The sequence below is a fragment of the Pelophylax lessonae genome, assembly GCF_965119305.1.
Source record: "Pelophylax lessonae genome assembly, chromosome: 6".
Classification (NCBI taxonomy): domain Eukaryota; kingdom Metazoa; phylum Chordata; class Amphibia; order Anura; family Ranidae; genus Pelophylax; species Pelophylax lessonae.
In genome coordinates this window covers 327,342,843-327,363,588 of record NC_138773.1, presented here as the reverse complement: position 1 = coordinate 327,363,588, position 20,746 = coordinate 327,342,843, and the positions used below count along the sequence as shown (strand labels likewise).

Sequence of the window (20,746 nt, the reverse complement as noted above, 5' to 3'; positions counted from 1 at the left end):
ACAATTCTGTGCACATGATGATGCCATGGGGTTTATGAATAAAAAAAATTTACCATCTGGATGTCCTGAGCCAGGGGTCTCCAGACTTTCAAAACAAAGAGCTGGTTTACTGCCCCTCAAACTTTATGGGGGGGGCAGACTGTGCCCAGCGTGGGGAGAAAACATTGCTATAGGCTTGGGGGTCAGTGGGAGTAAAAAAATTACATAATTGGTGTCAGTGGGAGGAATAGTGCCCCATCATTGGTGTCAGTGGGAGGAATAGTGCCCCCTCATTGGTGTCAGTGGGAGGAATAGTGCCCCCCTCATTGGTCTCAGTGGGAGGAATAGTGCCCCATCATTGGTGTCAGTAAGGAGGAATAGTGCCACATCATTGGTATCAGTGGGAGGAATAGTGCCCCCTCATTGGTGTCAGTGGAAGGAATAATGCCTCATCATTGGTGTCAGCGGGAGGAATAATGCCTCATCATTGGTGTCAGCGGGAGGAATAATGCCCCATCATTGATGTCAGCGGGAGGAATAGTGCCCCATCATTGGTGTCAGTGGGAGGAATAGTGCCCATCATTGATGTCAGAGGGAGGAATAGTGCCCCATCATTGGTGTCAGTTGGAGGAATAGTGCCCCATCATTGATGTCAGTGTGAGGAATAGTGCCCCATCATTGGTGTCAGTGGGAGGAATAGTGCCCCATCATTGGTGTCAGTGGGAGGAATAGTGCCCCATCATTGGTGTCAGTGGGAGGAATAGTGCCCCATCATTGTTATCAGTAAGAGGAATAGTGCCCCATCATTGGTGTCAGTGGGAGGAATAGTGCCCCATCATTGGTGTCAGTGGGAGGAATAGTGCCCCATCATTGGTGTCAGTGGGAGGAATAGTGCCCCATCATTGGTGTCAGTGGGAGGAATAGTGTCCCATCATTGGTGTCAGTGGGAGGAATAGTGTCCCATCATTGATGTCAGAGGGAGGAATAGTGCCCCATCATTGGTGTCAGTGGGAAGAATAGTGCCCCATTATCGGTGTCAGTGGGAGGAATAGTGCTCCATCATTGTTGTCATTGGAAAGAATAGTCCCCCAGGGGCTGGATAAAGGCAAAAAAGGGCCACACCTGAATGTTCGCCATATTGTTTGTAATATGAATATCTCTATGATAACCAGCTCCATCTAGTGGTCATAATGTAGTATTTTTTTATTGCGGTATTCCAGAAAAATACTGCAGTATGGCCGCTAGATGAAGTTGAGGATTACAGGAGATAATCCTATTACAAACACTGCAGCGATAGTTGTTGGCTTAGGACATCCGCAGGGAAAGTTTTCTTACACACAAACCTTCAATTTCTACCAATTCCATAAATGTGCTCCTTAACGTTAGAAAATAAGCAGTTTTAAAATTGACCATAAAATAATGCTTCCCAAATGCTCTGCAGAATGATCCGTCCCACAATTTTATATGAATTATATTAAAGTCCACGCCATTCCCTGGCTGGGAATTTGTTAGGGCTGGAGACCACTCTGGACGGACTCGATCGATCACTGGTCGTAGATGGGTGATAACTTGGACGAGTAGGAAGAGATCCCTTCCAGTGGTTTAATCCTAATTTAAGGATGGAGGTGGTGAGCTCTCTTGGGACTTAGACTGCTTCCTTTGGGTAAGGCCTTATGGTCGTCACCGTATGTAGACTTGGAAAGGTAGGTAGAAAAAAAAGAGCGCCTGGTGTACAATGGGATGCAAGTTGGATGGTTTGTCAGAAAACATTTACTGAGAATAGCAATAAGTACATTGAGCCAACACGTTTTGGGGGGAACAGGGACTCCACCTTCTTCAGGGCTGTTGCTGCCTCTGAAAACACCACCGACACTCTGACAGTTATCCCTCTGATTGTTTGCCATTGACACCTGTTTGGGAATTTTTCCCATCTATTAGTTTGCAGCAACAGCCCTGAAGAAGGCTGAGACCCTATTCCCCCGAAACACGTCAGATTGATTGATGCACCTGTTGCTATTGTCAATAAACGTCTTTGACATACCATCCAACTTATATCTCGTTGGACATCCGGCGCTCCATTTTCTACTTACCTTTCCAAGTCTGGCTGGGAATTTGGCACCGCAGTGACTGAGAGGAGGGGACAGAAGAGCCACTACTGGGCTGATGACCTTGGCTGGAGCCTCAGCTTCGACTCTAGACAGGGAAACGCTTTCATCCTGCAGTGGAATGCTCATTGCTCCTTTAGGACAATGAAATGATTTGGTAGAGTTTAGACACCGAGATATCATGGCGGCCCAAGACACGGCAGACATCATGGCCAAGAAAACGGACATTATTTTTGGGTAAGAACTTGGTTAGGTTGGAAATATGACATGGAGAGAATTGTGGATGAATGGATGGAAAATATTGCCTGGGTTTGCTTCTTGGTCAAGAGTGCTGCTGGTCGGAGCTCAGCATTAGTGGTACTAGATGTCCCTTGTCTGAGAAAATTTATACACTGGACACATGAACTGGGTTGGTGGATTTTGGAGCAGGACAATATTGGATTTTGTGTCAGACAAATGTTCCCCCCATTTTCTGGCATCAGACCAGCTATATATTTGGGTTGAGTGCAGTGCTTTAAGTGGCCCAAAAGAGGTGCCGGTACTCTATTATAGTCTATAAATTTTGTCCCCCCCCCCCACCCAACATCAGGGTCCCCACAGAGCACCCCCCTGGCCTGGGCTGGGACTCCGGAGCAGGGGACTCACTGGTGGTGACTGGTCTAGCTCTGGAGTGGGGAATATTCTTGGGGGGGGGCAATTGAGGGTGCAGATGTCCAAAATTAGCATACTGGTACGCTAAGGCTCAAGGAGAGGTGGCGGTATGCTCAAGAGCCATATTTGGAAGTGGCAGTACTGAGTACCAGTGCATACCTGCCCACTTAAAGCACTGGTTGAATGCATATTTCTGTCGTACACATCAATGGTTCTTCACCATTGGATTCATTCTTGGGTAAGTTGATGCCATTGGTTGGCCCAGATCCATTGGTGATTTGAGCAAACTTTTCCATTTTTGGTGCTATGGAATTCAAAGCTGTCGCTAAGTTGAGTATTTTAGGGGAAATGTTTTCCTGGAAGTTGGGTTAGGATGGTTTTATATGGTCTCCAAACTTTCTAAACAAAGGGCCAGTTTACTGCCCTTCAGAGATTAAGGGGGCTGGACTGTGGCCAGTGGGAGTAGAAAATGTCCTGGAGTTCAGTGGGAGTGAACAATGCCCCATTTTTGATGTTTAGTGAGAGGAATTTTACCCCTTCATTGGTGTCAGTGGGGGAAATTCTGTCCCATCGTTGGTGTCAATGGAAGGAATTCTGTCCCATCGCTGGTGTCAATGGGAGGAATAGTGCCCCATTGTGGGTGTCCGTGGGAGGAATTGTGCCCCATCGTTGGTGTCCGTGGGAGGAATTGTGCCCCATCGTTGGTGTCCGTGGGAGGAATAGTGCCCCATCATTGGTGTCAGTGGGAGGAATAGTGCCCCATCATTGGTGTCAGTGGGAGGAATAGTGCCCCATCATTGGTGTCAGTGGGAGGAATTGTGTCCCATCATTGGTGTCAGTGGGAGGAATAGTGCCCCAATTGTTGGTGTCAGTGGATGGAGTAGTGCCATTTTGTTTTAGTGCCTCAAGACCCAGATAAAGGCAAGCAAAGGGCCGCATCCGGCCCACAGGCTGCAGTTTGGAGACCGCTGGTGTAGAATATGGTGGCATTAGTAGTGTATATATACAGTATATACACTATATTGTCTAAAGTATTGGGACACCTGCCTTTACACGCACATTAACTTTAATGGCATCCCAGTCTTCGTCCGTATGGTTCAATATGGAGTTGGCCCACCCTTTGCAGCTATACCAGCGTCACCTCTTCTGGGAAGGATGTCCACAAGGTTTAGGAGTGTCTATGGGAATGTTTGACTATTTTTCCAGAAAGACATTTGTTAGGTCGGGCACTGATGTTGGACAAGAAGGCCTGGCTCACAGTCTGCGCTCTAATTCATCCCAACGGTGGTCTGTTGGGTTTAGGTAAGGACTCCAGGCCAGTCAAGTTCCTTCACCCAACTCACACATCCATGTCTTTATGGACCTTGGTTTGTGCACTGGAGTGCAGTCATGTTGGAACAGGAAGGGGACATCCCCAAACGTTCCCACAAAGTTGGGAGCATGAAATCGTCCAAAATGTCTTGGTATGCTGACGCCTTAAGATTTCCCTTCACTGGAACTGAGGGGCCAAGCCCAACCCCTGAAAAACACCTCCCACACTATAATCCCCCTCCACCAAATGAGTGCACAAAGCAAGGTCCATAAAGACATGCATGAGCGAGTTTGGGGTGGAAGAACTTGACTGGCCTGCATAACCCGACAGAACACCATTGGGATGAATTAGAGCGGAGACTGCGAGCCAGGTCTGACCTCACAAATGCGCTTCTGGAAGAATGGTCAAACATTCCCATAGACACACTCCTAAACCTTTTGAACATTCTTCCCAGAAGAGTTGAAGCTGTTATAGCTGCAAAAGGGTGGGCCAACTCAATATTGAACCCTACGGACTAAGACTGGGATGCCATTAAAGTTAATGTGTGTGGAAAGGCAGGTGTCCCAATACTTTTGACAATATAGTGCATCTTCTGATCTTGTTAGATCTCATTGGCCATATGGTAAAATGGGACAATGTACACTGGTGGTTTAGGGGTGGACCTTTAGTATATGAGTAGATTGGACAGATTAAGGGGAATGGAGGACATTATTAGGCCCCAACAGTCACAGGTTTTTCCAGTCACTTTCTGCAGGGAACGTATTCCAATTTTCATTCCAGGACGAGGCGAGTCGGGATTTGCTGGAACAAACATGATGCGTTGCATGCACAGCTGAATGCTGCAGAGATGGCAGTATGGAATGGACAGGACTCTGGCGGAACAAGCAGTAACAGGTGGAGCCACATCCCATGCACCCAGCACACAGACACGCACATGCGCAGGACAGTTAATGGAACGTTTGGAGTCTGGGACAAAATCCAAAATGACAAACAAGCTCTTCACTTCAACAGGCGGCAGTTAGTGGAGGACATACACGAGGGGAGGCTGGAGGAATATGCAGGCCCAAGTTGGGGTGGGACTGGTGATAATCTGCGGCACGGTGACATGGACGGAACAGAACATTTCTGGGGGCAGAGAATGACAAGTGATGCACACACGAAGACCAGGTACGTAGGATAATCTACACCTGATACCTGGAGAGAACCCATTGCATCTTACCTTACACTTAATGGAGAACTTAAAGGATCTCGAAACCCAAGAACCTAAAGTATTGCAGCTGTTCTGTCCTTAGATGTGGTGGCTACATTCGTTTCTTTTTTGAGAATATGTACATTTTCTGCAAAATGCTCGTTGATCCTGCCAGAAATCCAGTGTCCTTGTTACTTTCTCTAGATGGAATTAAAAGCTGAAATGCCAGATTACTATGGGTTTACTATCGCTACACTTCTGGCACTCTGATGCTGATACTCCTGCGTCCTGCAGCTACAGAGTCATGTGCAGCCACTCTGCCCTCCTCTCCTCTTTCCCAATCACGGAGCACTTTGTATTATGTGAACACATTTGCAAAATACAAAGCCTTCTGTGAATAGCCAGTGAAGAGGAGGGACAGGCAGAGTGGTTGCTGTGTGAGAAAGCAGCATCTCACCTGTCAGGTGTATAGCAATAGCTGTACTCCCAGTGCTCAGTAAAACCTTTGGTGCTCTGCTGCTGAGAGCAAATCTTAGCTCCTGCCGCTGCAGAGTCATGTGCAGCCACTCAGAGCTCCCCTCTCCTACTGCCCAATCACGGAGCACTTTGTATTATATGAACCCATTTTCAAAATACAAAGCCTTCTGTGAATGGCCAGAGGAGGGGAGAGGCTGCTGTGCATGAAAGCAGCATCTCACATGTCAAAGCACCAGAAGTATAGCAATAGCTGTGCTACCAGTGCTCAAACAAACTTTCAGTTGTAAATACAAGAGCTAAGTCCACAAAACAGAATGCACTTTGTTGGAATGAACCCACAATAAGGCAGGCCATAGATTCATTTATTTTCTTTCCTTCCACCACCGGAGGAAGCATAGAAAAATCGCTTGATTTCCCCATCAACATAGTCCATGTTGATGGGGAAATCCCTCCAGTGGAGCGATTGTGTTCTCCTGGCAGGGAACCGTCACTGTCGGGAGTACACAAAGATTACCGCTGGCAATAATTGCATGCCGAAAAACCCAACATGCTAGTTGTACCCAAGCTGATCGATGGATTGACTTGGGTACAATGAGCCTGCCCATAGATGGTTCAAATCTCGGCCGGTCCCTGCTAAACTGGCTGAGATTTGAACAATCTGGCTGGCTTAAGCCAAGGGAGTGGCTGAATTCCTGCTTTGAATTTCAAACAATGTTATTAGTCTTCCCAGCTGTATTATGTGAGCTACTAAAAAAACTCCCCTTTATATATGGAGGTGAGGAGGTACAAGGTGTTTTGTACTGCTGTCACCAAGATTCTCCTCCATAGATACAGTTCAGTGATTGAGGGTTGCCACCCTAAAACAGGCAGTATATTACTGGCAGGATCACCAGGGGAAAAAAAGGAGAAAAAGCCTCAAACAAGGAAAGTAATGCAGCTACCACATCCAGACTGGTGAGCTGTGGGATACTCGGGTTTAGATACACTTTAAAGACTGAATTTGTAAAAAAAATATATAATGCTCAATACAGTTTTGTGAGATGCTTCAACTAAAAGCTGCTACTCCTCAAACACGCAAACCACGTACAAGGTACAGGAGGGGCAGACATGCCTCTTCAACCTCATCAAAAAGTCACCGCTCCAGGTACAGTACGTGTTTTGGGAATCTGAGAACTTCCATTGGACTTTTAAAGTGCAAACATATTTATTTTGATCATTTACGTCACAAAAAATTACATCTATAACTTTGAGTTGTTCCTAACAAATAACTGTTGACTGGTGGGCCATCAGTGGTCTTCGTATATATTTGTATATATTAAGGCGTGACATTTATATTTATATGAGATTTACATATTTATTTATTAAGAGATAAATATGAAGGGACCATCATGTATTAAGTTTTAAACATTTTGGCTAGGAGTCATCTATAGATCTCAATGTTAATCCAAGAATGTCAGCGGATCGGCATGCAGAGTGGAGGTGGCTGCTCGTACCGGATGCAAAATATCAAATTAAACAATAGTGCCAGATGAGCGCCATGCAAACTCCTGCAGAAATGAAATAAGAGAAAAAAAAAAAAAAAGAAATGCGATAACACCTGCATCCTTGCAGTACGAGCGCCGTGTAGTGATCGAGCGCCTTACTCACTTTCACCTTGCTGCCCAGACCCTCCACGCTTTTACACTGGCCATTCGGCTCCTTGCCATCCCGTTTCCTCATGCGGAGAGTGTGCCAAGAACATGACTTCCTGTTGTACCAAAAAACGCACCAATCAAATGGAAGAACTGAAATGAGAGGGGCAGCTAGGCCGGAGTCCACACAGGGCAGGATCCTAATAATGAACATCTGAAAACATTTCAGCCACACATCATGCAGTTTTAGCAGTTATGAACACCAAACCGAATGCTTTAACCCTTCCAAAGCAGACCATACAGGTTTAATGAAATACAGTAGACAGAATCACCTAAATACATACAATATAGAGATTAGGGATGTCGTCCGCACCCATTACAGCACCCTATGGTTTGTTCCCAATTTACAGTTTGAAGGGTTTAGCTGTAAAATCCTATATGCCACACAAGTGTGCAATAAAGATCCAATGTGATTGGATGCTGTGCGTTATAGGATGCTTTTGGAACTGCCAATATTATGGAACCGGATGCTGCCAGGGAATGTTATACCGGAGACACCCTGATCTTTTGAGGGTCTTCAGCATTTCATCTCAGCTTAAACACAAAGTGGCCCTCCAGCAGGTGAATAGCTACAAATCCCAGCACGCCTCTTGATTCTCTAGGACTTGTAGCTCCAAAACAGCTGAAAAAGACACAAGTTACTAAGCCTATGATTTGCTGAGCCCTTGCGATCACAGTATTAATAGTATTGAAGACATTTGACAAATGTTATTTCCATAGTACCAGTAGATGTATCTTATTCAGCATCTCTTCTCCACCTGAGACAAGAACAATTTCTCCAACTCTGACATTAACCAGATCCTTTATAAAATATATTTATAGAAGATAAATATTCAAAGGGAATGTGTACTGACAGAAATATGGAGTCTGCCACTGCTGACCTCACCTTCTGATAATGCTGGCTGCCATGCATCCACTTCAGTGCTTGGTGGGAGAGGAGCGCCAAAGAGCCAGAATGTTTTTGAATGAGAAGCCTCCAATTGTTGGTAAAACAAATGTAGGTTAAGCCAACAAGTTTAAAGGGTTTTTGGAGTGCCTACTTCTTCAGGGCCCTGGAATATGATGCTAGTTGGTAACTGGAGCAGTCTTTGCACCAATCTGTGGCCAGAGGACAACTTAGCTTCTACAGGCAGCCACAGAACAGAGCACAGACTGTCTGCGAGTGCCCAAAAAGATCCAAGGGACCAATAAACCCATAAACATCAAAGGGAGAGTAGAGCCAACACATTTCGGGGAAAGTTTGGGGTTTCTTCAGAGCTCTGAAAAAAGTCTGCTAATTTTTGCTTAATTGATGACTGGGTTTACTGGTGCCCTGGAACTTTTGGGGCTTGCAGAGAATCTGTGTTCTTAAATAGCAGCCATGGTTTGGAGCACACTCCTGATCTCCAGTCCTGTAACCTTGAAGAATTGGGTGCCCAAAAGATCCCTGAATAATGTTTGCCATACAGGTTTTTTTTATGAATAAAGCAGAAGAATCTGCACATTCAAAAATCTTCTGACTGCACTTTGCAGTTCTCCTCACCCACCAAACCGACGGTACACAGGTGTGGTTCCATTATAACCACAAGCCACCTGTACAGTAGAGCAGCAGAGCAGATCCCACCCATGTTGCTTTTCCTCTTCACCACAGAGTAAATAAAAATACTCCCAACACCATCCTATCAACATCACCTCATATACCATAAAGATGCTGATCCACCAGCTCCAATGCTCTGGTAATTGCTGATCTGGAGCAAGGATGCAGATCAAAAGTTCTAAATCCACTCTGTCTTTACTTGCTGCATGCTAGCTCAGGGTCAGTGGCCCAGAAACCATATAAATTAGAGAAACAAGGCAAATAGCATGTTCAAAAGTAAATCACCATTGGCTGCCTCTTTATAAACCATTGCTTCTTTCTGAATATTATTATATAGATGTGCACATTTCCAGTCTTAACACAGATATTACCACAACCTATGCACACTCTTATTTCAAAAAGACTGTAATTTGTCAATGACTCCACTTCCACACTAATAGAACTACAAACCCCCTTCTGGGTGGAGGTCAAGGATAACTGATGGCTTCTTTCAAAAAGTAAGTCAGCATTAGGCAGAATCCTATAGTTTGGGTATTGGCAGGTCTCAGAACACAAGGGAAGGACTTTTGTGTTGATGGTTGAGCTACTGGATAAAATAAGAGTGGTTCATTAGGGTTAAAGGTTTAGAGGATAAAAGGTTAAGGCTTAGCTGATAGGTAAATGGTTTCTAAGGTTAGCTTGAAGTTAAGGGTTGGTGTTATGGCTAATTTAAAGGATTATAGCTCAAGTGACAGTCCAGTTAAGTCTACAGTTAAGGTTGCAGGTCAGAGACACATGAGCAGGCCAGCATTTCAGTAGCCCAACATACTGCCCTCAGGCTGCTCTACAATCAATAATCGAGCAGCTTCTAAACTCAGCAATGCACCAGCGTTCACAGCTAAAGTCGTTGGGTGGGGTCTGTATCAGGTTTACTCAGAGAATGATAGTTTACCCAATACAGACCTGACTAGCCCCAGACATTTCAACATTCATCAACCAATCAGAAGCTCCAGTTGCGGAAAACACTGTGCTAGCTTCAAGCAGGTGAAGCACAATAACTGCATTGCTGGACTCACAAAGTTCTCTATGGGCGCAGAAGGTCCTCCGTGGGCACACAAGGTCCTCCGTGGGCACACAAGGTCCTCCGTGGGCACACAAGGTCCTCCATGGGCACACAAGGTCCTCCGTGGGCACACAAGGTCCTCCATGGGCACACAAGGACCTCCATGGGCACACAAGGACCTCCATGGGCACACAAGGTGCTTCGTGGGCACACAAGGTCCTCCGTGGGCACACAAGGTCCTCCATGGGCACACAAGGTCCTCCATGGGCACACAAGGTCCTCCATGGGCACACAAGGTCCTCCATGGGCACACAAGGTCCTCTGTGGTCTCAGGAGGTCTTTAATGGACTCACAAGGTCCCCAATGGACTCACGAGGACCCCAATGGACAAGGTTTGTTACTGGGCTAAGAATGTCCTGTTGGGCTTAGAAGGTTCTTACTGGGTAAATAACGTTCTCAATGAGCTCAGAAGGTCCTCACTCAATCCTTGAGTAGCCGCCACACAGTCTGCCTAATGCTGACCTACATTTTTAAAGGAAATTGAGGGTTATTTGTAAAAGGAAACCTGTCAAGATATAATTATTACCAACCAGTTCTGAGTCAGGCTCTGGGGCTGTCAATGCTCGAACCTTACCTAACTACCTGGTTAGTGCTGGTAATGAGCAAATTGGGTAAAGGTGTGAACTGAATATGAATAGTGTACCTGGATTTGTGCAATGAGATGGTGCGATGAGCTAATCAAGAATCCAGCCAATCTTTTCATTAATTGTACGAATCTACAGATAAATCTACCTGTGGGTATTTGGGGGGAATCCAATAACTTGCAGTTCACCACACCTGCGAATTAAACCTATTGAAAGTAGTATGTAAAACAGACCCCATATTTCACTAGATACATACTTGTTCCAGGTCTGTGGGTTACATAGCAGTGAAGTAAGGATGAGAATGACAGTCCTGGGACCTGCAGTTGTTCAATACAAGTCAGTAATGGTCGCTCCCACATTTCTATTCTCATGAGTGGCGATCAAAATGAATATCTCAAACACAGAATATTGCAAATCCCTATAACCATCTGTTGAGATACTTTGTAAATCTCTCGCTGGCTTCCTGTAAAACTCTTACTGCCTATTGATACCCAGGTCAGGATGCCTCTGTGTTTCTGCAGAGGAAAAAGCCTCCCTGAAATCTCTCTCTGAGAAATCTTTACAATCAGCAGCTCCTCACAATTAACATTTTATACAAGTTTACAGTTTAGTACCTGAAATAGATCTGAAAGTTCTAGATCTGGAGAAGTGATTGGTGTATAATGTTATTCGCTGCTGGATATCTCAGCATTTTCCCTATGGCTGTAGAATATGGAGAAGGTTCCCCATCTGGGTCTCAGGGGTTCTCAAAGCGGTTTGGTCTGCGGAGAACTTTATAACAAGTCAAAGCTATGCCTACTCCCAAATCCCCTATTCATGTACCAGTAAGGGTTAACCTGTGCCCCATATCATCAGACATTATATACTCTGCAGTATACAGCTTATCATGATTTCTTCGTCTATGTTACATTGTTGTTATTTGGCTATAATGATCTTTGCCTACATTCCATCCTACTCTTTGTTTTGCTATGAGCTTTTCCACTGATGTTGGGTATTGCCGTAGACCCACTTCTTTGAGACCATTTCACAGTGTACAGGCTTTCTCAACCTTTCTACCCCAGAGTAACTCAGGAAACAATTTACAGATATGACCAGGATCAGTGAATGGGGTCTTTGCTTATTCATTTATCCTGGTCATATGAGATTTTTCACACAGTAAGCAATTAAATCCTGGAGACTGTACAACTTCTGAGTCCATAAGCTATTTTAATGGCTGCCCCAAGGAAGGGGGATATCAGTGGGGCCCTAAAATGTGTTGGGTGTCTTTTGTCCTCTCCATAGTCACTGTGAACCAATAAATCATTGTTGGGCTCTTGTGGTGCAAATTTATGTAGACTACTCTATCTGGGTAACCCTCATTTTAGAAGTGGAGAGCCACCTAACCCAAGCTATTTGGCTCCTATAAGGACTTAATTTCTATTATCCATAACTAGCGATTCACCCCCGACCTCATCCCCTCTATTGCTGGTCAGTAGAGAAACGACTCCCTGAATTGGTGTTTAGTGAAGAGCAGTGAGTGGATGAAAGGCACACCCCTAAATTATGGTCAGTAATGACGCTTTTCCACTGCATGGAACCGAACGGTTCGGCTCGCTTTTGTGCTTTTCCACTGCTGGTACCGGATGGTATAGTGTAGGAACGGTTCGGTACAGTACGGTACAGCGGCGCTTTTACACTGCATGGAACCGAACGGTACGGCTCTCAAAAACAGTACCACCTCGATTGTGGTTCCAACAGGTACCATACCCGGTACAATATCCCACAATCCTTTGCATGCAGTCACTACTAGCCACTGATTGGTCAGAGAATCCCACCCTCCCCGTTGTTATCCCACCCACTTAACTTTAGTACTACTTTAGTGGAAAAGCAAACCATACCGTACCGTACCGAACCGTTCCAACACTGTACCATGCGGTACCAGCAGTGGAAAAGCAAACCGGGCCAAGCAGGGCCGAGTAGAGCCGAGCCGGTACTTGCAGTGGAAAAGTGCCATATGAGTCTCTCCCTTGCATGTATGTTCAGTGGGAGGAGGAATGCCTTTTACATTGGTCAGTGAAAGGAATGGTGGTTGATGGGAAGAATGTCCCTTACATTGGTGGTCAACCGGAAGAACGTTCCTGTCAAGGTGCCAGGAAACCAGACCACACGGGAATGCAGGAAAAATAAAGCAGTTTATTGAAGCAAACAACAATAAACGCACAGCAAGAGTGAGGAAGCGAAATCGGGAACAAGCTGGGGTCAAGAACAGAAGCGTGTAGCCTTCAAAGCCGGGGTAGAGTCCAGAAGCGGGTAGTCTGCCAATGCCGGGTCAGGAGCCAGGAGAGTTATCAGCCAAGCCCGGTCATACACGGAGGAACATGGAGAACAGAAGACTGCTAGCAGAAATGCACCTTGGAGCACAAATGCAAGGGCAAGGACTGCAACTCATCAGGTGATAGATATAGTCAGGTGTGCAGCATCATCATCACTGGTCAACACTAAGGCAGCAGGCAAGTGATGATGCAATCAGAGTTTATAAGAGGCAACAGTCTGCACATGTACAAGATGGCTGCCAACTGGAGGGCAAGGTAGGACCTTGACATTTCCTTACATTGGTGGTCGTACAATCGTACAGACGGCAAAGAGCACCAGCGCGCACCTCGTCAAATACATCTTGATACTCATGATAATCAGTAGGCAACACTGAATCCGAGGAGGTACAAAGTACACTGTGGAGACCAAGAGAGGATCTCGACCAACTGCCAATCAAAGGTCGGATTGTGTTTCTGAAGCCAAGGGTGCCCCAAAACAACGGAGTAGTGCAGGGACGAAATAACCTGGAAACAAATCGACTCCCTGTGAACAGCCCCTATCGCCATATAAACCGGAACAGTCTCGTAGGTAACCTGTGCTGGTTGCAGGGGTCTGCCATCAATCGCCTCGATAACCAGTGGTGAAACATGAGCCTCTGCAAGGGTATAGAATTTGCAGAGGTAAACCTACTGTCAATAAAGTAACCGCCAGCACTGGAGTCTACCAACACCTGGGTAACCACTGAACCCGCTGCCCAGGAGAGGACAACTGTGATTAGCAGTTTATCTTTACGGGAAACCAGGGACAATGAAATTCCACCTAAGATCTGCTCCCGACAGGACCTTAGGTGCGAACGTTTACGGATGGGTGGCACAAGATTTCATGAAATGCCTACCAAGACCGCAATACAGGCACCAGCTCTCCCTTCTCCTAAAAGCCCGCTCAGCCTCAGAAAGGTGAGTGAACCCCAGCTGCATGGGTTCACAGCTAGACGCACCATCCCCAGACGTGGGAGGTGAGGGAGGAATGGGTGGGAAAGAAAACATAGGAGCCAATCTGGTAGGAGGCCTTCGCAGGCGCTCCTTAAACGATGGTCTCTCCCTGAGCCTGGTATCATTTAAAAATCGATAAGGAAATGAGAGCCTCGAGCTCGTCAGGGAGATTCTTGGCCACAATCTCATCCTTCAATGCTTCGCAGAGACCATGGGAGAAGACAGCCACCAGAGCCTCATTATTTGAGCCCATCTATGCTGCAAGAGTACGAAATTCAATGGCATACTCGGCAACGGTTCGTATACCCTGTTGAATGGACAGTAGCTGATTTGCAGCAGAGGCAGAAGGCACATCGAACACCCTACGAAAGCAGGCAACAAAACTCAGGTAATTGAGTATCACAGGATTATCGTTCTCTCATAAGGGACTCGCCAAGGCCAAGGCCTTGTCCATGAGCAACAAGATTAGGAAGCCCACCTTGGACCTATTAGAAGGAAACGCCATCTCATAATAACTGCCCACTTGGTTTAGGAAGCCACAGCACTGACTCGGTTCACCCACATAGCGCTGCGGAAGGGTGGCTGAACCAGTCATCCCTCTGGTAACAGGGACTCCAGCTGCAACTGTAGGAGCAGGAGTGGCAACAGGAGGCACCACAGGCCTAGCAGCACCAGGAGCAAGGTGCGCTGTGCATACAAGCAACGTCTGCAACGCCTGAGCGAACTGATCCAAAAGGTGATCTTGTTGATCGAGCCTGGGGAGCTTAGGAGTACCTGCATCGTAAGGATTCATGGCCCTTGCGTACTGTTACGGTGCCAGGAAACAAGACCACACGGGGATGCATGGAAAAATAAAGCAGTTTATTGAAGCAAACAACAAGAAACGCACAGCAAGAGTGAAGAAGCGAGATAAGGAACAAGTCGGGGTCAAGTCCAGAAGCGTGTAGTCATCCAAGCCGAGAGTTGAGTCCAGAAGCGGGTAGTCTGCCAATGCTGGGTCATCTGCCGATGCGGGATCAAGAGCCAGGAGAGTCATCAACCAAGCCAGGTCATACACGGAGGAACACAGAAAACAGAAGACTGCTAGCAGAGATGCATCTTTGGAGCACATATGCAAGGGCAAGGACTGCAACCCATCAGGTGATAAATATAGTCAGGTGTGCAGCATCATCATCACTGTGCGACACCCAGGCAGCAGGCAAGTGATGATGCAATCAGAGTTTATAAGAGGCAGCAGTCTGCACATGTACAAGATGGCTGCCAACAGGAGGGCAAGGTAAGATCTTAACAGTTCCTTACATTGGTGGTCAGTGGGAAGAATGCTCCTTACATTGGTGATCAGTGAGAAGAATGCCCCTTACATTGGAGGTCAGTGGGAAGAATGTTCCTTACATTGGGGGTCAGTGGGAAGAATGTCCCTTACATTGGTGGTCAGTGGAAAGAATGTCCCTTACATTGGTGATCAGTGGAAAGAATGTCCCTTACATTGGTGGTCAGTGGAAAGAATGTCCCTTACATTGGTGGTCAGTGGAAAGAATGTCCCTTACATTGGTGGTCAGTGGAAAGAATGTCCCTTACATTGGTGGTCAGTGGGAAGAATGTCCCTTACATTGGTGGTCAGTGGAAAGAATGTCCCTTACATTGGTGGTCAGTGGAAAGAATGTCCCTTACATTGGTTATCAGTGAGAAGAATGCCCCTTACATTGGTGGTCAGTTAGAAGAATGCCCCTTACATTGGTGGTCAGTGGGAAGAAAGCTCCTTACATTGGTGGTCAGTGGGAAGAATGATCCTTAAAATGGTAGTCGGTGGGAAGAATGTCCCTTACATTGGTTATCAGTGAGAAGAATGTTCCTTACATTGGTGGTCAGTGGGAAGAATGTCCCTTACATTGGTGGTCAGTGGGAAGAATATACCATTACATTGGTGGTCAGTGGGAAGAATGCTCCATACATTGGTGGTCAGTGGGAAGAATGCTCCTTACATTGGTGGTCAGTGAGAAGAATGCTCCTTACATTGGTGATCAGCGGGAAGAATGTTCCTTACATTGGTGGTCAGTGGGAAGAATGCTCCTTACATTGGTGGTCAGTAGGAAGAATGTCCCTTACATTGGTGGTCAGTGGGAAGAATGCTCCTTACATTGGTGGTCAGTGGGAAGAATGTTCCTTACATTGGTGGTTAGAGGGAAGAATGTCCCTTACATTGGTGGTCAGTGGGAAGAATGTCCCTTACATTGGTGGTCAGTGGGAAGAATGTCCCTTACATTGGTGGTCAGTGGGAAGAATGTCCCTTACATTGGTGGTCAGTGAGAAGAATGTCCCTTACATTGGTGGTCAGTGAGAAGAATGCTCCTTACATTTGGTGGTCATTGGGAAGAATGCCATCCTTACAGACAGCTAAAAAGATCATTGGTGTCAAGCCGCTGGCTCTGGAACTTTGTAGGCACCATCAGGCTGAAGGACAATCTGCTACTCCTCAAGTAACCTTTACCGACCTCTGGAGGAACCCTATGGCGCTTTTCCACTACATGGAACCGAACGGTTCGGCTCGCTTTCACGCTTTTCCAATGCATGGTACCGCATGGTACGGTGTTGGAACGGTTCGGTACGGCGGCACTTTTCCACTTTTCCCGAGTGGGGCCGAGTGGAGCAGAGTGGAGCAGAGTGGGGCCGAGTGGGGCCGAGTGGAGCCGAGTGGGGCCAAGTGGGGCCGAGTGGGGCCGAGTGGGGCCGAGTGGGGCCGAGTGGGGCCGAGTGGGGCCGAGTGGGGCCGAGTGGGGCCGAGTGGGGCCGAGTGGGGCCGAGCCGGTACTTGCAGTGGAAAAGTGCCACTAGAGTTCCTTGGAACCCTTGGTTGAGAATGGGTGCTCCAAAGGTGGTAACAAAGCCAGTTTTTCCACACTGAGCTAACAATGACTCTCTACAATAATCCATGGACTGTGTAAAGGCCTCCAAAAGTGGTTCAACAGGAACACCCAACATTATCAGTTAAAGCTCCTGAAAAGTTTTGGCTGTTTTCTTTGCCCACTTATAATTAGTTAAGAACCCAATCTTTTCTGGATACGACTCTTCACTGAAGGTGACCACAGCCCATCCTTTGGCAGACCACAGTTTGAGAACCCCTAATGTGCAATATCCCTTAACAATTCTGCAAAAACCTTTTCCAAAAACACGTAGTGCTTCACAGTAACCAGACCCCCCCTCCCCCCACCCATGGTTAACAAGCATTAGTCATAAAACCAAGAAAACCAAACAAGCAAAAGTCCAAAAACTGTGAGTACCTCGTGAAAACATGCGCATCCTGGTGAAAATTTATTTTACATATTTAAAATAGTACATTTAAAATTATTAGTTACAATACAGGTACAATGATGAACATTGCGACTAGCGTTATATATTGCACGATCTGACGTCATCAATAGGACCGAAGGGAGGGGGGGGGGGGGATTTTATTTTTTTTCATTTTTTTTATTTTTTTTCTTAAATAGTGCAAAATACTTTATACAGGAATGTAGTTGAAGGGGGCAAGGGGGGCTCTTCGCAAAAACCAAATATTTTACAGTTTTACCGTGAACATATATTAAAATAAAACAGAAAATAAAAGTCCAAATTAAAAGAAGAAAAAAAAAAAAAAAAAAAAAGTTACAGGCTGTACATTAAAATTGCCACAGACAATATATAGAAATCTCCTCTTCGAGGAGTTGGGTTTTAGTCCGACGTAAAGCCACCAATTTACAGAATCGTAATATATGGCACAAAGTCCAGTTCAGACAGTTCCACGTTCTGTACAAAACCGATGACAGAACTCGTCTTTTTTTTTTTTTTTTTCTTTTTTTTAACCTTCTTGTAAATCTGTACAATTATCAACATAAAAAAAAAAAAAAAAAATTAAAATTAAAAAAAAAAAAAAAAAAAAAAAAAAAAAGCAAAATTGAGTTTCCTGCACGGCGGGGGGGAGGGTGCCGCGCTCGCAGGGCTCCACATTCAAAACGCATTTTTCTTCCGACAGCACTGTGAACAAAAAACCAGCAGAAATTTTCCCATAATCCACTACTGCTTCTGGGGCAGCCGTGTGTGGCACTTACTTGATGCTTCTGTCGCTACTGTCCGCAGAGGTCTTAGTAATTTGCCCCAAAACGGAGCCGGGGATCCAGCCTTCCGCCGCCGGGGAGTGGTTGTTGGCGGGCCGGTAGACCAGGAACATGTTCTGCTGGTTGATGGCCAGGATTTGTACAATCTCGCCCTGGTAGACGCAGATCTCGTTCTCTTTCAGTGCATAGTAGTCCTGAACAATCGCCATGGACGCCGTTCCGTTACAGCCGGACACCTCGTTCTGAGGGATGGGGGGGGAGGGGGAGGAGGAGGAGGAGAGAACGGACGTTAACACAAGCGGGAATCGCCACCGAGCTGTTCAACGGGCAAACACCGGGACCGCAACAGGTATTACCAGGAGGGAAAGAAACGTAAAGAAGACAGAAGATGGGATCGGATTAAAGGGGCACTCCGGAGAAACACAGAAATTGTACATTTACATTCACTTAGGGGTCCCCATCGCCTTTATATACACCCTGACATTCACCTACCCTGCCCGCTGGGACTTCTATTTCCCCCAATGTCAGCATTTTCTGGTTCCTGTCTCAGCCTACCAAGAGAGGGAAGTGGCATTGTGAAAATGCTAGTTTTCTGGCTGTTATACCGACTCTCTGAAGAATAACGCAGAACCAGAATAAACAAGGACGCCGGTCTTTGTCTTCAGTTCTTCGAGTTGCCTCTATTGGACCTGATATCCAAACCTGGAAAGCAGAGGATCAGCATAGCAGCCAGACAATCAGCAGTTTCATAAGTAAGCAATGGCAGACACTGCAGGGGAGTGAACAGCTTTCCTTCAGGCTGGGAATGCTAAATACATAAACTGCCCCCCCCCCCCCACCACCACTACAGTCAGGGACTATTATCACTCAGCAGGCTGGGGGGGGGGGGGGGGGGTTCCTGTACACGTTGTATTTGGGCTGTGGTGGTGTCACCTTAATTATCCCACAAAAGTCTCAGCACACAACGCCACCCCAAATAAGAGAGATAGAAGGGGCAGGACTGAACACAGGTGGTTGGACAGGTAGGGGGGGGGTATAGAATTCAATGGTTACACAGTAGAAGGGGAGGGGTTAGACAACAATGGTTACACAGGTAGAAGTGACGGGGTTAGACAACAATGGTTGCACAGATAGGAGGGGCGGGGTTAGATAATTATGGTTACACAGTTACACAGGTAGAAGGGGTGGGGCTGAACACCAATTGCTGCACAGGTAGGAGGGGCTGGATTAGAAATCAATAGTTGCACAAGTAAAAGTTAGAAATCAATGGTTGCACAAGTAAAAGGGGCGGGGTTAGACATCAATGGTTACACAGGTAGAAGGGGCGGGGTTAGACACCAATGGTTACAAAGGTAGAAGGGGCAGGATTAGAATTCAATGGTTACAAAGGTAGAAGGGGCGTGGTTAGAGACCAATGGTTACACAGGTAGAAGGGGAGGGGTTAGACAACAATGGTTACACAGGTAAAAGGGGAGGGGTTAGACAACAATGGTTACACAGGTAGAAGGGAAGGGGTTAGACATCAATGGTTGCACAGGTAGGAGGGGCGGGGTTAGACACCAATGGTTGCACAGGTAGAAGTGGAGGGGTTAGAGACCAATGGCTGCACAGGTAGAAGTGGAGGGGTTAGACATCAATCTTTACACAGGTAGAAGGGGAGGGGTTAAACATCAGTGGTTACACAGGTAGGAGGGGCAGAGTTAGACGCCAATGGTTGCACAAGTAAAAGGGGCAGGGTTAGAAATCAATGGTTACACAGGTAGAAGGGGAGGGGTTAGAGACTAATGGCTGCATAGGTAGAAAGGGAGGGGTTGGAGACCAATGGCTGCACAGATAAAAAGCGAGGGGTTAGACACCAATAGTTACACAGGTAGAAAGGGAGGGGTTAGACACCAATAGTTACACAGATAGAAGGGGCGGGGTTAGACACCAATAGTTACACAGATAGAAGGGGCGGGGTTAGACACCAATAGTTACACAGATAGAAGGGGCGGGGTTAGACATCAATGGTTACACAGATAGAAGGGGCGGGGTTAGACACCAATGGTTACACAGATAGAAGGGGCGGGGTTAGACACCAATGGTTACACAGGTAGAAGGGGCGGAATTAGACACCAATGGCTGCACAGGTTCGGAGGTGTGGGATTAGACACCTATGGTTACACAGGTGGAAGGGGCGGGGTTAGGCACCAAAGGCTGCACAGGTAGGAGAGGCAGAGTTAGACACCAATGGCTGCACAGGTAGAAGGGGAGGGGTTAGAGACCAATGGCTGCACAGGTAGAAGGGGAAGGGTTAGAGACCAATGGCTGCACAGGTAGAAGGGGAGGGGTTAGAGACCAATGGCTGCACAGGTAGAAGGGGAGGGGTTAGAGACCAATGGCTGCACAGGTAGAAGGGGAGGGGCCAGACAGAACAGTTTATCTTGACATATAACTTACCTGGCTGGAGTCGTACTTGTCGGGAGGCTGGTAGAGATCATACCCTGGGCTGCCATTGGAGGTAGGTGCTTTCCGCTGCTGTAGAGACGGGTTTCGTGGCAGGTTGACGCATTTCTCAGAGCTGACCGGGGCGGTGGAGACGGGTCTGCTGCTGGGAGTCGGCGCCCGACTTAGCTGCGGTTTGTTCATGGCGGCGTTACTCTCCTTCCGCTGATATTCTATTGGCGATTGCAGAGCTGGAGGCGGCACAGACAGGAACATCATTGTCT

General features: G+C 46.7%; 1 protein-coding gene across 8 annotated transcripts in view; it reads right to left on the bottom strand.

The window, feature by feature from the left end:
• KALRN (kalirin RhoGEF kinase) overlaps nucleotides 1-20,746 on the bottom strand; it is a 530,952-nt gene that overhangs the window by 41,629 nt on the left and 468,577 nt on the right. For 6 of the 8 annotated variants that reach the window (XM_082262172.1, XM_082262176.1, XM_082262173.1 and 3 more), the window contains 3 exons: nucleotides 20,478-20,713; nucleotides 18,033-18,280; nucleotides 7,361-7,460 (listed from right to left, as the gene is read on the bottom strand). In XM_082262172.1, coding sequence (XP_082118298.1) covers nucleotides 7,361-7,460; nucleotides 18,033-18,280; nucleotides 20,478-20,713 — 584 coding nt within the window. Of the gene's footprint in view, nucleotides 1-7,360; nucleotides 7,461-18,032; nucleotides 18,355-20,477; nucleotides 20,714-20,746 lie in introns of those variants that run through there. The other 2 variants (XM_082262174.1, XM_082262178.1) reach the window with 2 other exon arrangements.